The 16,978-nt window shown below is 32.8% G+C and overlaps 1 protein-coding gene across 2 annotated transcripts; it reads left to right on the top strand.

Moving 5' to 3' along the window:
* Positions 1-1,310: 1,310 nt before the first annotated feature.
* Positions 1,311-15,987, top strand: LOC126775716 (protein adenylyltransferase SelO-like). 2 transcript variants are annotated; one of them, XM_050497799.1, is made up of 12 exons: positions 1,311-1,745; positions 2,409-2,572; positions 3,103-3,183; positions 3,498-3,661; positions 4,098-4,273; positions 5,288-5,387; positions 10,832-10,992; positions 12,015-12,136; positions 13,029-13,162; positions 13,921-14,043; positions 14,560-14,672; positions 15,210-15,987. In XM_050497799.1, the coding sequence occupies exons 1-12, from the start codon at positions 1,554-1,556 to the stop codon at positions 15,330-15,332; spliced, it is 1,653 nt and encodes a 550-aa protein (XP_050353756.1). In that variant the 5' UTR covers positions 1,311-1,553; the 3' UTR covers positions 15,333-15,987. The 2 variants fall into 2 exon arrangements, with proteins under 2 accessions (XP_050353756.1, XP_050353755.1); XM_050497798.1 differs by having other exon boundaries at positions 1,312-1,745; positions 13,029-13,158; positions 13,917-14,043.
* Positions 15,988-16,978: the final 991 nt, after the last annotated feature.

Raw genomic sequence — 16,978 nt, 5'->3', positions numbered from 1 at the left:
GTACAAGTTACATGCAACATGCGCTCAAGAGTATACAATCACTACGTAATGCTTGTACTATTGTTTATATTACTATCAAAATAGAAACTAACGTATACAGCAGTTATTTTTAAATTAGGCGTCGAAAAATGTGTAAAAAATCTTCAAAATCTACAGGTTTCGTAAAAAATCTTCAATCAATAATATTTGTTTTTTATTCTCACGTTCAAATAGTTTCTTCGACGAAATTCACCGTTTTGGTTTGTAGTCGTTCTAGCTATGTTTTTGAGTGCTTAGCAAAGAGTATGTAAACTATCTAAAGAAGAGATTAAACTGCATACAAAAGAGATCGGACTTTGTACGTAAGACTACAAAACGTAGTGATACTAAAAGAGAACTTCATTTAAAACAGATGTGTACTGTACTATGTATACATGATATCGATGCTGCCAGAGCGAAGAACTGGATATATGGATATTCCAAACATTTAAATTAAAAGACACCATATAAGCCAATCCAAAATGTAGTAACAGAATAATAATAATGATCCTAGACCGATTTCAGCCACGGCGTCCATTCTCAAGAGAGATTAGCTAACTACGCAGGAGACATTATAGTGCACAAGTGTGTGCGCAAACACAGGTGTACTCTCTATTCCTTAACTCTCATAATCCGATGGGACGGCAATCCGACACGACCGGAAAAAGTTCAGGCGCAGGACCAACGGCTTTACGTGCTTTCCGAGGCACGACAGTGGACCCACTTCGAACTTCCAGACTCCGGGTTGCTACTGAGAATTTTCTGATAGGAAAACCCAATAACTTTTTATTGACCCGAATTGGGACCTGACAAAAACCTGGGAATTGAACCCAGGACCTCCGGGTCTGCGGCCTTACATCAAGCCATTAGACCAACGAGGCAAGTAGTGTAATATATCTTTTTTATGTTTATATTTATTATGTTATGTTATTTTACCGAAATAATTCAATAATATAGAATCATAAACAACATGGAAGCATATACAGAAGCATGAAAAGTTCAAAAGAAATAATAACTTGTTTATTTGTTATTGTAAGATGACAATGTTGAAATGTCTTTTTGCAAAAGGGATAATAGTAGTATTATATATGAAGTTAGTATTTAAAGTATTTATATAGCAATGCTGGCAAATGTCGCGGCTAATGAAAATCGGATCCAACGTCTACTTGGCTTTACTTATTATAATATTTGACTTAATTGATACGTCATATGTCAATGTCATTTTTTCCTGTTTCTAACGAGTGTCTATTGTCAAGTGTTATTGTTTTGATTTGATATATCAATGGCAATCAAGTTGTCAACCTGTCAAATGTTTCTTAAAAATTTGTTAGAACTCTGAAATCTGCAAGTGTGCAAGTGATCTGCAATTTCCAAATTTATTTCTGATGAAATGAAAGACAGAGTAGTATTCGATATTTGCTTAACAATAAATATTCCACTAGTTGTATTCCATATATGTCATAATGTATGAGTTATGTCTATCTGAATAAGTACACTGGACCAAGAAATTTACTATAAACAAATACTGTTCACTAATGAGGCGCGCTTTTTGCGTGTTTACTGTGCTTTTACAAGAGCAAAAGCGACCTGTGCCGGGTATGGCGAAATTAGTAGGTGATTTTAAGGAATGGAAGTTTCAGAGCCCGCCAAACTATGCGGAGCTACCGATTGATGAAAATCCACAGTATACTGTTCCTACTGCCGTGAAGAACGCTGTGTTTTCCAAGGTTTGTTTCGCTAATTACATTAAATATACTATTTTAAATAGACTTTCGTCTTAAATATAAATTTGATTAATATTTTTGTTTAGAAAAATCATAATTTGCTTTCATAATATTTCGTAATAGTGCAATTTGATGGGATACAACTATTAAACAAAAATGTATCATGTTGAGTTATTATTCTAATTGAATAATAATAATAGCGAAATAAATCTTTGGGGTTGCATTAGAAATTTGCATATTGAATATGAGGTTTGTGTACCCCAAATTGAGTTTTAGCTTCATTTTAAAAGAAATAAAACATAAAATATTTCATAAAATAATAATGAATTATTATAAAATAACAAGAAATTATTATAAAACAACAATAAATATTTATAAAAGTAAATAATCATATTCTAGAACTTTAAAAATGCACATATAAACAAATAATGTTCTGTTGCAAGTAACTTCAAACACATATAAAAAAAAACTATGCATCTTCGCGGGGTGAGGAGGGTGTCGTTTGAAAGGGGCAACCAACTCCTTTAAAAAACAACCCTTATCAACCTCAAATTCTAGATTTGAATTTCTAATCCAAATCTTTTATCACAAATAAAGTTTTTCATAATGGAATTGCTATGTGATTTTAAATTTCATTATAATTATTCATTGTCATTTCCCACCAAGGTACCAACAGAACCTCTCAAAGGCAAGCTCCATCTTGTGTGCGCTTCTGATGAGGCTCTATCAGATATTTTAGACTTGGACCCTAAGGTATCAGAGACAGAGGAGTTTATAAATTTTATTGCTGGAATATATGCACCTGAAGGGACTTTGAGTGTATCACATAGGTTAGTAAACTTTGAATAATTTCACATGTAATCTTTAAATAGTTGATTAATTAATTTGCTATTCCAATCAAAGTAGGAGTAAAGATAAACAAACCTAAAAATGGGTCAGCTATATTGTATATTACAAACAATTCTTGTATAATATCTCTTTGTTTTTAATACATCTCTCATAACTTAATTAATACACTACTTATTTCTACTTATATACAGTTGAATTTCACCTCCAAAGTTTATAACAAATTATTTAAAATTTTAAATACTGTATGGATTTTTAAAGCAATTTTTTTATAATTCCATAAAGAATGCTATAGAGTATTCTGTATCTCATCAAATTCTGTTTCGCCATTTCAATCCCAATGTAGTTTATTGTCCTCCTGTGATAAGTCCAAAAATGCAGACCCCTGATTATAAAAAAAACCATTCATATCCATAAAAAAAGAAGATTGATGCCTGCCGATATTTTGTTTAGCAATTATTATTGTATTTATTGTTTTAAAATATATTTAAGTCATACTTCAATTCAATTGTAGATATGGTGGTTACCAATTTGGCTTTTGGGCTGATCAGCTAGGAGATGGAAGAGCCCATATTTTGGGTGAATATGTAAACAGGTAAAATTGGAAAAATAAATATTAGTTTAATAATATTATTTACTTACACAGATAATGCTAAATGAATACATTGTCATATTAGTTTTTTTTTTGTTTAAGTTTATTAAAAATAAACTTCCTGTCACGAAATAACAATTTTAAATGTTATTAAATGATTTAATTTTAAATGATAATAATAAATAAATGCTAAATTTAAAACTCTATTGTTTCAAAGCTCAGTAGTGTTTTTTTTTGCTTGCTCGTTTAGGTCGCTTATTTCCTTTGTTTCTACATTATATTGTCACTATCAAGATACGAAAATATTTATACAATAGTAAAGGGGAGTCCTGGCAGCCTCAGCTTAAAGGGTCTGGTGAAACTCCTTACTCGCGCTTCGGCGACGGACGAGCCGTTCTTCGTTCCTCCATCAGGGAGATGGTGGCTAGTGAGGCTTGCTACCACCTCGGCATACCGACCACCAGGGCAGGAGCGTTAGTGGGTAAGATATTGTAATATCCATAAGCATTAATGACTTTGGTCTAATTTCTTAGGTCAAAAGTGGTATTTTGTTTGTTCTTGCTAGAAAACGCAAATATGCGCCCTCCAAGTGCCTAAACTGGCAGTATATCCATAAGAAACAGCGGCTACCTCCATCGTTTTGGGTTTTGGGGAGCACCGAGAAATTATTTTAAATAAAAAGCGCTTTATTATTTGTTATAATGACTTAAGCATCTTTGTCGTCAAAATGTAATGTCGTCTGGGTGTGTTGGGATAATGATTTTTAAATCGAAAATATAATAATTGGGGCAAAATGCCATATGCATATGTACTCATTTATCCTTCAAACCACCATTTATATTAGGCGGTAATAATCAATGAAGAGCGGGTGGCACCACCCAGACAGCACAGGCTGATTTATTTTGATTGGTTTCCAGTTTCAGATGATCACAAGGTATGGAGGGACAAGACGTACAGCGGTATGTCGAGACAGGAGCGCGCTGCGGTCGTGCTGCGCATCGCGCCAGCGTGGTATCGGATTGGTTCCTTCGAAATATTGCAAAAACGTAACGAACCTAAATTGGCGAAAACATTGGCCGATTTCATTATTAAGGTAATGTTATTATGTCTCATCTTATAAAGTAACAGCCTGTGAACATCCCACTGCTGGGTCAAGGCCTCCTCACCTTTTTGAGGAGATGGTTTGGAGCTTATTCCATCAAGCTGTTCCAATGCGGGTTGGTGGAATCCACGTGGCAGAATTTCAGTGAAATTAGACAAATGCAGGTTTCCTCACGATGTTTTCCTTCCTCGTCAAGCACGAGATTATAATATAAGAATTATAAACACAAATTAAGCACATGAAAATTCAGTGGTGCTTGCGCGGGTGAATCCACGATCTTCGGTTAAGATTCTAACCACTAGGCCATCTCGGCTTTTTTTCATGTCTCATCTTAACTATAATGAATATTTGATAATTTTATAATTAAGTTACTTCTTTTTGTTTGGTTTTGGAAACAGAAATGCTATTTCTTGTTTTACTGTCATATTGCCAAAACGTGATGCCATAATGATTATGAATATAGACTTTCAGGCTAAATATTTTTCCGTATAGACTATTTTACGACGATATTAGACATGGACAAAGCTATTTGAATATTTTAAAATTTTCATTGTTCTATAATATCAATACTACATTGTTATATTAATAATATAATAATATCCTGGGTCATTATTCACACACGGCCATCTGATCCCAAATTAAGCTTGTACAGAGCTTGTACTATGGAAACCAGACAACTGATATACTACATATACTATTTTTCTTTTGTAAATACATATACAGATAATTACACCCAGACTCAGGACAGTAACGGACATGTTCATGCACACAAATGTCTGCAGTGCCCTGGGTGGGAATCGAACCCCCAACTTTCGGCGTGAAAGGCAAGCGTCTACCAAACACGCCAACCGGCTTATATTACATGTTATTTAGTTTTATAATATATAAATAAACTAAATTTTAAGAAACAAAAACATCTCCTTAAATTTATTATTTTAATAAATTTGCATCAGAATTTCTTTTATGAAATTAAAATAATACTAGATAGTAATATTTTTGTTGCAGCATCATTTCCCTCACATTGATATAAACGATGAGAACAGATACGTCGAATTTTACTCTGAAGTAGCTCACAGAAACTTGGACATGGTCGCTACATGGCAAGGTACCGATTATGTTTTTATTAAAGTTGACATATTCTACTTCCAAAGTTCAGATAACAACTTCGCCGATATTACAAACATAATATTAGGATATATACATATATTTATAATAAATAGATTCCAAAATATTAACAATAAATGAACTTAAACTTTAAAATGATCAAAGTCGGGTTTTATATTAAAGTGGTATGTTGGTATGTATTATACAGGGTTACAGGGTAATATGTCACGATCCTTTTAAAGGGTTATAGTTCAGGACAATAGCTATCAAATGACCCCCAAAATGCTTATGCAAAAGTGTATCGTTTTCGAGTTATTAATTTTTTAATATTTTTTTTATTTAAAGGTGTTGGTATATATATATATATATATATATATATATATATATATATATACCAACATTTATATATGTACTACAAAAAATGATAAACAATAAACATTTATTTATTTATTTATTTGGATCTCCAACAGTTGTACATAACACACATTCAAATTACTTCTTACATTAACTTAAAACTAACTATGCACAACCAATTACAGGAGAACACACCATTCACAAACACAATTACAAATATACAAATCAAAAATAGAATAAAAACAGAAAATAAAAATATTTAAATAAAGAACAAAAAAAACAAAAGGTAGACAAGTTTACGGGAGCAAGACAGACTTTTTTTAAAAAGATATAATATATTTGAATTTTAAAATATTTTATTATATTTAAATTGACACGACCGAACAGAGGTTTATATTCTGGTCGAATGTTCTTTTCCTTCTAACGAATCGTTTCCCATGACATACGATCCCAAAGCATGGAATGACACAATGGCTAACATTCCGCTGATTAAGCATTCACTTCTATAGTCTTCATGCTTTGGGCTATATGGCATAACTAGGTAGTAACTAATTAAATTTTTAAACAAATTAACAGTTTATACTAAAAGAAACATCACATTTTTTCATGAACGATGAGAGCCCTTCACAACCAATGTCCAGTGTTACTGTATTTTTTACACAATAATTATATTCTCGTTTAGTTCGAGTGCGGTCAATTTTAAAGAACGGACATGGGTTGCGAGGTGGTCTTCTAGGAACATTAATATTAAATCTACTCAACAGTCTATCGTCATCGATTTTTTCATTAAATACTTTATAAAGCAATTCATGTCTAGTAGAGATCTTCGAATCTCCAGTGGCTTCATTTAAAAAAAAACTAGTTTGTACCTAAATGATTACCGAGTCTCTTTTGAACACGTTCTATTCTCTCAATATGAATCTTGTAAGCGGGGGACCATACTTGACAACAATATTCAAGTTTACTTCGTATCAAGCTATTGTACAATTGTAGGATTGTTGATGACTTTTTGAAATCCTTAGACTGTCTTAAGATAAAGCCAAGTAGTTTAAAAGAACCTGTTACTATTGAGTTGATGTGCTTATCAAATCTTAGCTGATTGTCAAATATTACACCCAGGTCTCGAATACAATTAGTTTCTTTTAAATGTTTGCCCGAAATATTATATGAACTTAACAATGGATTCCTTTTTCTAGTAAATTTTATAAAATTACATTTGCTTGGATTGAGCACCATGTGATTAAGTCTAGACCATTGGACTAGTCTATCTAGATTATCTTGAAGAACAGCTATATCAGATTCTTTTTTTATAACTTTTGATATTTTTAAATCGTCTGCATACAGATAAACCTGACAATTTTTCATGATATTTGTAATATCATTTATGAATATAATGAAAAACAAGGGCCTTAAATTTGAACCTTGTGGAACACCGGAAGTAGCATGGAAAGGGTCTGAGCACTCCCCGTCAATAACGACTTTGGAATATCGATTAGAAACATATGATTTAGAACATTTCAGAGATGTATCAGAAATGCCAAAATACGAAATTTCCTAATCAGTATCTCATGGTCAACCTTATCAAATGCTTTGGAGAAATCAGTGTAGACTACATCTACTTGCAGGTTTTGGTCAACAGCATCAATTAGATGGGAAACATAGTTAAGTAAATTAGTATTGGTCGATCTCTTAGGCATAAATCCATATTGATATGGAGAAAGATGATTTTTAACATGATTAAATATGAATGGGTGAACAAGTGACTCAAAAATCTTTGACATCGTTGAGAGGATTGATATAGGCCGATAGTTAAATACAAATTATTTTTTTCCATCCTTGTGAATCGGTACTATTCTTGCTTTCTTCCATTTATCAGGAAAAATACATTTTGCAATGATGCGTTATAAATTAGGTGTAAAGGGTAAGATGTAGAATTTGCACAATTAGTAATAAATATTGGGGGTATATTGTCAGGTCCAGCTGTTTGTCTTATATCGAGTCTTTTTATTTTGCTTATTATTTTGCTTCTTTTTTCGGAATATATTAGATATTTCGGCAAGCTGTTGCTGTGCGTTTAGTAAACATTGTAAATTATTTTTTGGGGGATTATAAACATTAGCAAAATGAGATGCAAATAAGTTACAAGCTTCTTTTTTATTTGTTGATTGTTTATCTCCTAAGCACAATGATGGGGGGTATCCAGACGAATTTTTACGTTTATTAGAAACGTGCGTCCAAAATTATTTAGAATTTATACTTATTTCATTTTCTATAGTAGATATATATTTATCGTAACAAGTTTCTGTAATTATTTCACAGTCGTGACGAAGATATTGAAATTCCAGAAGGTCAAGCGGATTTTTATAGAGCTTAAAACGTGTATGATATTTTTGTTTTTGCCTTAAAAGATATATCAAATATGAGTTGTACCATACCGGGTGCCTGTTTCCACACTTTTTACTTTTAGGTACATAAAGATTTATTACATTATAAAGTATTTGGTAAAATCTATCAACCATGTCGTTAATATTATCATAAATCAAAAGTTCATCTGACCATGAAATTTCATCCAGAGCTTTAAATATCTGATCATAATCACCTTTAAAATAATTGTTTTTTTGTAATTTTATATCGTGCACATAACGACTGGTTGAAATTGCAATAGAAATTTCTACTGGAGGGTGGTGGGTGACATTACGTATAGGATTAGAGCATTCATTAATCTTTATTATTTCCGAGTTACATAAGACTAAATCCATTATTTTATTATTATTATTAACGATAGAATTGAATTGTTTAAAACCATTTAATTCCAAGAAATCTAGGAATAGGTTATGTATACTATTATTACTATTTGTTTTTGGTAAAACATCGGTACTAGAGCTATGTAGATCCCAGTTTAGATTTGAAATGTTAAAGTCAACACATATTAATGTGTATTTCGTATTATACTCATCCATAATTTGATTGGTACTATTGATAAATGTTTTTAGCAAGTTTTGATTTAGAGGAGGTGGTAGATAAGCAACACAAATTTTAAGAAAATCAGATTTCTTACCCGTTGAGACTTTAACCTTAATCTAAAAAAAAAGATCTTCGCATTCGCTATTGTTATTAGAAATTTTACATGATATTAATTTGTTAGACATTGCTATAAGAACACCGCCACCAAGCTTATTATTTGCACGATCTCTTCTATATACCGTATATCTACTGTCGAAAATTTCAGAATCAAAGATTGTACAATTTAGCCATGTTTCTGTAAGATTATAATATCGAATGTATTGCTTTGGATTTTTAATGAAATATCTCTAACGTTAGATCTTAGTCCTCGGACATTCTGGTAATAACATGATATAGCATTGAATGTTATAGTAAAGTATTCCAACACATTTATATATATTTATAACGATAAATCTATTTTAATTAGTATAGTTAATTCAGACTGTTGAGCGATTGAACATTTTTGATGCATATATATTCCGATGATTCATTTTTACGTGTATATATGCGTCCCGATTTTATCCACACATATCTGTAGCCAATTTCTTTTGCTCTAGCGCGGGTAGCTGCATGAAGAGATTTCAAAGCTGGGGACAAGAGTTCCATGACATATATAGGATTTCGTTCACCTGATATTCCTAGATGGCTGGTATTAAGTTTTTCGTTATTACCTTCTGTTTCCTGTTGAAGAGTATTGTCGATGCTAGAAAACCATCACGAATTCTCGGGCTAGCAAACTTTACAAGAACGGAGCCTGGCTTGGAACTGTTTTTATCTATTTTTGATATTCTTGTACATAAGTGAATATCTGTTTCATTTAATTTATATTCTGATACATTTGCTTTATGACCGTAACAAGGTTTTCTGATTTGTGTTCAGGTATACAATGAATTTCAATATTGCTAGCTCTCGAATGTTGTTCTATTTGTGTAAGCCTAGCGCTGAGGTCCACGACAGTATTTTTTAATTCTTTGTTTTCGGATTCTAATCTCTTTAACGATTCATTTTTATTGTTTACATCAATACGTAGTTCTTTTTTTCCTTCAAAAAAATTAAAAGAAATCATTAGTTGCTCTACTCGCTCTTTTAATTCATTGTTTTTTGCATCTATATTTTTTTAATAAAGTCTCTTGGAAACTAGAAAAAACACTGGTTAACTCATCCCTCGCTATGGCTTCGAATTTCATCGTTAGATAAGTTCATCATAGGAGATTTAGGTTTATCGTCTGCTTTTGAGTGCCGTTTTAATGCGTCAAGGCTCGGTTCCGCGTTTATTTGGTTGTCTGAAGCTCCTTGACGTTTTTTATTTCGGGTGGTAACATTAGAAGACTCAGTACCGGGAGGTGAGAGCAAGATGTCTGATGTGTTAAGTTAGCACACATAATATCATAAAAATCATTACATTTCTGGCAAGCCAAGATTCCTTTCGGAGATTTACAGAACAACCTGCACAATTTTTCGTCATATTTGATGTATTTATTCTGTTTTACGTATGAAGTAATAGGAAGTAATGCGATCTTATTGCAATGAGTTAGTGTTTGTTATTAGTGGCTAAAATAACAATCAGCATCATCGGTATATATTGAGCTCTTTTCATTAATACAAATATTTACTGTTTGAGTGAATCAATTAAAAATTCAAACGTAAAGAAATAAAATAACATATTTAATAATTAATGATATTTTAGTATGTAAAAATTATACTGAATAACGACAGACTCCGCTATTTAATATACTATAACAGTGTCATTTACTAAATTGTGCCATATATTTTTTTTTGTAGAATAGGAAAGCGGACGAGCATATGGGCCATCTGATGGTAAGTGGTCACCAACGCCTATAGACAATGGCGTTGTAAGAAATGTTGACCATCGCTTACATCACCTATACTGGCTCACTCACCCTTCAAACCGGAACACAACAATACCAAGTGCTACTGTTTTGCGGTAGAACATCTGATGAGTGGGTGGTACCTACCCAGACGAGCTTGCACAAACTCTACCACCGGTATAATTACCCTACCTTACAACTCCACCGATAGCCTTTCTTTTGAGACGTGGATATCTGTCTAACAGAGTTGACTTTACAGGTATTGGCTTCGTCCACGGGGTGCTAAACACAGATAACATAAGCCTATTAGGTCTGACTATAGACTATGGGCCATATGGTTTCATAGACCATTATTACGAGCACTACGTCCCCAACTCATCGGATGACATGGGGAGATACGCGTTTAACAAACAGCCAGAGGTGAGTGATTTTTTTTAAATTAGGGGAGTGGAATTTGACGAGGCAACATACCTAATATGAAGCGCCTAGGTATCTTTTTTTTTTTTATAGCATAGGAAGGTGGACGAGCATTTGGGCCACCTGATGGTAAGTGGTCACCAAACGCCCTTAGACATTGGCATTGTAAGAAATGTCAACCATCGCTTATAACCAACCTTGGGAACTAAGATTTTATGTCCCTTGTGCCTGTAATTACACTGGCTCACTCACCCTTCAAACCGGAACACAACAATATCAAGTATTGCTGTTTTGCGGTAGAATATCTGATGATCTTTATAGTCAAGGGAGGCTTGGAGCTCATTCCACCAACATATTCTACTGTGGTTGGTACATGAGAGAATATCTTACATATGTGGATTGTGTATGGAATAAAAAATGCACTTACAATATTAAACTATGGAATGATTGCAAATTTGCAAGCAAATGCAGCAATTGACTTTCTATTTTGTGTCAGTTGATAAATATGTTTATTTGAAACATGTATTTCGCATGCAGATTTGACTGTCAGTACGTGAATCATTGCAATATGATTCATGTACTGACTGACATTAATAATGAATATTAATGTGTGAATTGACATAATTACATTCATGATATTGTTTAATTTAAATTTATTTTTGATTTAATTTAATGGAATTTAATTTGATGGAATTTAATTTAATTTAATCTGATTTAATCTAATTTTATTTTATATATTTGATTTAGTCTAATTTAATATAATTTAATATGATAGATTGTTTTGATTAGTGTGAACTTGAATTGATTTGATTTAATTCTGATTTTTATTATTGTAATTTTTGTCTTTTTACTATTTATTTGTATTTATCAATATATATATATTTATATCTATATATTGTAGTCGAAATAGATGATATTATTATTATTATTTTTATTATTACATGACATCATCGGTATGGTTTAGGCGTTTTTTAAAATGAACCAAACACACAGACAGATGGAGTCATAGTAATTATTTTTTGTAGATAATACTCTGGAATCTGGAGAAGTTCGCCGTAGCGTTGGAGCCGATATTGACTGAAGATAACAAAGAAAAGATGAAGGTGCTTTTCAAAACTCTTGATGGATACGTCAAGGATAAAATTTTGTAAGTATTATTATTTAAGCATTAATAATACGTGTACTAGCGAGAATGTATGTATATTAGGAACAATAACATTCAACTACAATAATATGATATAGTATGTAAATATTTATATTAATTCGGATTAAAAATAAATTAAATACTCATTACAATCGATTAATTTTTCATTTTTTTCATTCATAATTTCATTACAATAGTTTAATTTTTAAACTATCATTTGCCAAAGGTTAAATAGCGAAATACAAGCATTGCAAGGCAAGGTTCTGTAGCACGACGCTGGCGCTCATGAACCCCCCCCTGCTACGATGCCGAACACAGGGACAATGTTTCCGGAGTGATAATACAAATTAACTTACCATAAAGACTTGTTCCATTTAGACAACCCGCGAGTAAACTTTGACTAAAAGTGAATTCGGTTGCACTCCTTTTTTTATAGAATAGGAAGGCGGACGATTATATGGGCCTCCTGATGGTAAGTGGCCACCAACGCCCATAGACATTAGCATTGTAAGAAATGTTAACCATCGCTTACATCACCAATGCGCCACCAACCTTGGGAACTAAGATGTTACGTCCCTTGTGCCTGTGATTACACTGGCTCACACCCTTCAAACCGAAACACAACAATACCAAGTACTGCTATTTTGCGGTAGATTATCTGATGAGTGGGTGGTAACTACCCAGACGAGCTTGCACAAAGCCCCACCACCAGTAAATTGTTCTTTGTCATGACTCGTGTGCTCTAATTATAAAATATGAAAGATGGCAATTAATAATTTTAATTATATTAAATAATTATAGCTATTTTGTAAAGCAACGATAAATTAACTTTACTGTTTAATTCAAATATGATTAAATGATATTGCGAACTTACTATTTTTGTTTTTAATTACAGAAAAACCTACCTTTCGAAATTCGGTTTAGAAACAATTCAAGATGGCGACGTGTCGCTTGTGAAAGAGTTCCTGCAATTAATGCAGGAGACGAGCGCCGACTTTACTTGCACCTTCCGACAATTAGCCGAGGTAAGTTATAAGCCACCGGTGTCATCAGAGGAGAATAGAGCATCCACTTCTCAATTTGTGGGGCGGGGGGATAGCCTTGACCTACCAGCAAGGTGACAAGTATCCGATCCTATTACAAAAAATTTCCTAGGGCGTGCAATTAAACAAAGGAGGTCTTATGTTTGTTTTAGTATTATATTTTGTAACATTTTTTTCTATTGTTATTATTTATGTATGTATATTTAATATTATTTAAAATAGGTAGGCAGATTGGCAAAAGTGCTACCAAATAGTAAGCAGTCACCGCCGCCCATAGACAAGGAGTTCCATTGCCAATGTCTATTGGTATGAGAGGTGGTGACCACTTGCCACTAGATGGCGAAATACCTTGCCTTACCTTAATATAAAAAAAAACCTTTAAAAAGTGCATGTTTTACTTAAAATATGATGGCACGTACAAACATATTACTTGTTATGGTGGTAGGGCTTTGTGCAAGCCTCTCTGGGTAGGTACCACCCACTCATCAGATATTCTACCGCAAAACAGTAGTACTTGGTATTGTTGTGTTCCGGTTTGAAGGGTGAGTGAGCCAGTGTAATTACAGGCACAAGGGACATAAAATCTTTGTTCCCAAGGTTGGTGGCGCATTGGAGATGTAAGCGATAGTTAACACAATGCCATTGTTTATAGGCGTTGATGACCACTCAACATCAGGTGGCCCATATGCTCACCCGTCAACCTATACTATAAAAAAATAAAAAATAAACTTTATTTTCAGATAGATAAAGAACAGTTACTTGATAAGGACATTTTAAATAAGAAGTGGTCGTTAGCTAAAATAAGCAAAGCTGGAGGGTGGGAGAAATGGGTGGGGATATATAAAGCAAGATTGCGTACAGAAAACGGTTTGTATAACTTTATTTCATTGGTTAATTACTATTATTTCTGTCTTTAACACGGCCGAGATGGCCCAGTCGTAAGAGCGCGTTTATCTTACGTGATGATCGTGGGTTCAGACATTCATGTGTTCATGTGCTTAATTTGAGTTTATAATTAATCTCGTGCTTTACGGTGAAGCAAAATATCTTGAGGAAAAATGTGTTTAATTTCACTGAAATTATGCCAAATGTGTATCCCACCAACCCGCATTGGAGCAGCGTGGTGGGATAAGCTCCATACCTTCTCCCTAAAAAGGGAGACGAGGCCTTAGTCCAGCAGTGTGACATTCTCAGGCTTTTACCGTTACTGTCCTTAACAATGTTGTTGAGAATATAACTTATGTATATAAATATATTATATGCTTATAATTAATAACACTATTTTTCAATATTATTCAATTTGGCATAAATGCAATAATAACAGTACAATAAAAACAAAAGCCTTATTTTATATATATAATTGTGTGTAACCTTTGCCTGCAGTTAATGACGAAGAACGCCGAGCGAGAATGTTGAAAGTGAATCCTCTCTACGTACCCAGGAACTGGATCCTGCAGGAGGCAATCGCTGATGCTGAGAAAAATGATTTTCACAAGGTCAATATAATCAGTATTCCGCCTCGCGCTTCAAATTGACGATACTTTGTTTCTTGTGACTTAAGCGACATTTTTAAAGAGGTGTCGTCAGCATACATCCTCATCGGTCATGTTCAGTAATCCTGACCTGTTCTTAAATGTCTTCTAATTTTGCGATCTATTCGAACAATTTTTTGTTCGTGATCATAGATATAAACGATTTGTTTTTGGAAACTTATCTTCAAAAACTGTAATGCTTAACATGGTTTAATTTTAATTGACTAAACGCTTTAGTTGATTAAAAGCGATTTTCATAATTTGAACAAACTCAACCAAATCAAAGCAAATTATACATCTTTCTGAGTTTCGTCATAACGTCATTCGGGCTCCTTGCCACTCTATAATAATAATAATCACTACACTCGCATCTAATATTATTTTGTTTGTTTATTTGTTAACTTGTCAACCAATCATCATTAAATATTGCCTACGTCACCCTCGTACGCTTGAAATAATGTTTAAACACAAATTTAACACATGTCATTTTTTGATTTTCAGGTAAGACTGCTGTTGAAAATATTCAGAAAACCGTATGAAATAAACGAAGAGGCTGAGGAGTTAGGATATTCAGCCCAACCACCGAGCTGGTCTTTTGGTTTGAAACTAAGCTGCTCCAGTTGAAGAAATAAATTTTATAAAAGGCTCTTGTTAATAATTTATAATATTTATGTAACAACTCATAATACAATAAGATTGTAGGTATGAATGTGAAATTATGATTTCAAAGCCAGAGGAAGATCAAGAAAAATGTTTTCTGAGGAATATATTATGTAACCGTAACCGTAACAGCCTGTTAATGTCCCACTGCTGAGCTAAAGGCCTCCTCTCTCTCTTTTTTTTGAGGAGAAGGTTTGGAGCTTATTCTACCACGCTGCTCCCATGCGGGTTGGTAGAATACACATGTGGCAGAATTTCAGAGAAATTAGACACATGCAGGTTTCCTCACGGTGTTTTCCTTCACCGCAAAGCGCGAGATGAATTATAATCACAAATTATATAAGGAGAAACTGAATACATAAGATACACAAGAAAAATATAATAAGTCAAACTTATTACAATTTGATGCTTTCCTTTTTGTTTTGCGTTTCATTTAAAGGACAATCATTTTACAAATTTGCTTCTTCTTCATGACTAAATCTGATTCTTAATGTATATGTAAGTAAACAACTCATCAACAATCGCTTGACTTACTTTAAGTTTGTTTTAAAAGGGAATTATCTTTACAAATAGTTAAACTGTAAATTAAATCGTTTTATAAATAAATTTTGTTTTCAGATTCAGGTTTTTTTTTAATTTATCTGTTGATTAAGTTTATGACTATAATAAAATATAAATGTCTACAATTGTAACTATTGTTTTATTTCAATTACATTATAATCGCTTGCATAGTTTTAGTTGAGTATAACTTAGGTCTGAAAGTAACAGCCTGTAAATGTCCCGCAGCTGGGCTAAGGACTCCTCTCCCTTTTGAGGAGAAGATTTAGAGCTTATTCCAACACGCTGTTCCAATGCGGGTAATGAAATAAGACACATGCAGGTTTTCTCACGATGTTTTCCTTCACCGTCAAGCACGAGTTGAATTAAAAACACGAAAGGTGTGAGAGATCCGATATCATTGCAGCCTAGATAAAAAAATATATATATATTTATTTCATTTATTTTTTATTTGTTTAGCTTTTTCTTTAGAATGTTTTATTTACTTATAATATTACTATAGTGATAGGCTTATGTCATGTTTAGTGCAATTTCGGTATTACTGAGTTGGCGTTTACTGAGAATTTACCAGGTGTGTTAATAAAGTTACTTATTTTATATTTTACAAATCTCTTGGCATTGTAAATTAAGTTCAAAGGTTCATTTTGTGTCTATTTTTTTTTAAATGTTTGTTTAACTCCAATCTTGGTTACGGAGCGAATGTGTCATGTACCAGAAGTTTATAAGCAGTAAGAAAAGCTTAAAGGCTACATTGAGGCTGTCATATCTTCTATTACATATAATAAAAATGTAAATCATCGCTTTGGGTACATGAAAGATACGAGTAAAACTATTATTTGGGGGATCTTTATCAACGCAATAGAATCAATGATTGTTAGAATTTTTGACTTTTTGTTTGTGCGCGCTAATCTTAGAAACGGATCAACTGATTTGGATGCGGTTTTCACTAATGTATTATGTGTGTTCACTTAAAATTAAGTGTTTGTTTTATTTCAATCGGTTTATAACTAAAAATTATGTCACTTTAAATAATCATGACGAATATTTATTCG

This window comes from Nymphalis io, chromosome 18, assembly GCF_905147045.1.
Source record: "Nymphalis io chromosome 18, ilAglIoxx1.1, whole genome shotgun sequence".
NCBI classification, from domain to species: domain Eukaryota; kingdom Metazoa; phylum Arthropoda; class Insecta; order Lepidoptera; family Nymphalidae; genus Nymphalis; species Nymphalis io.
This window is presented reverse-complemented; position numbering and strand designations above follow the sequence as displayed.

Bases quoted from the DNA above. Each gene is read 5' to 3' on its own strand.
- LOC126775716 (XM_050497799.1), top strand. From the start codon at position 1,554: ATGAGGCGCGCTTTTTGCGTGTTTACTGTGCTTTTACAAGAGCAAAAG. The intron at 3,184-3,497 runs GTAAAATTGGAA...TTTATACAATAG, and splicing joins TTGGGTGAATATGTAAACAG to TAAAGGGGAGTCCTGGCAGC. The intron at 13,163-13,920 runs GTTATAAGCCAC...ATTTTCAGATAG, and splicing joins CCGACAATTAGCCGAGGTAA to ATAAAGAACAGTTACTTGAT.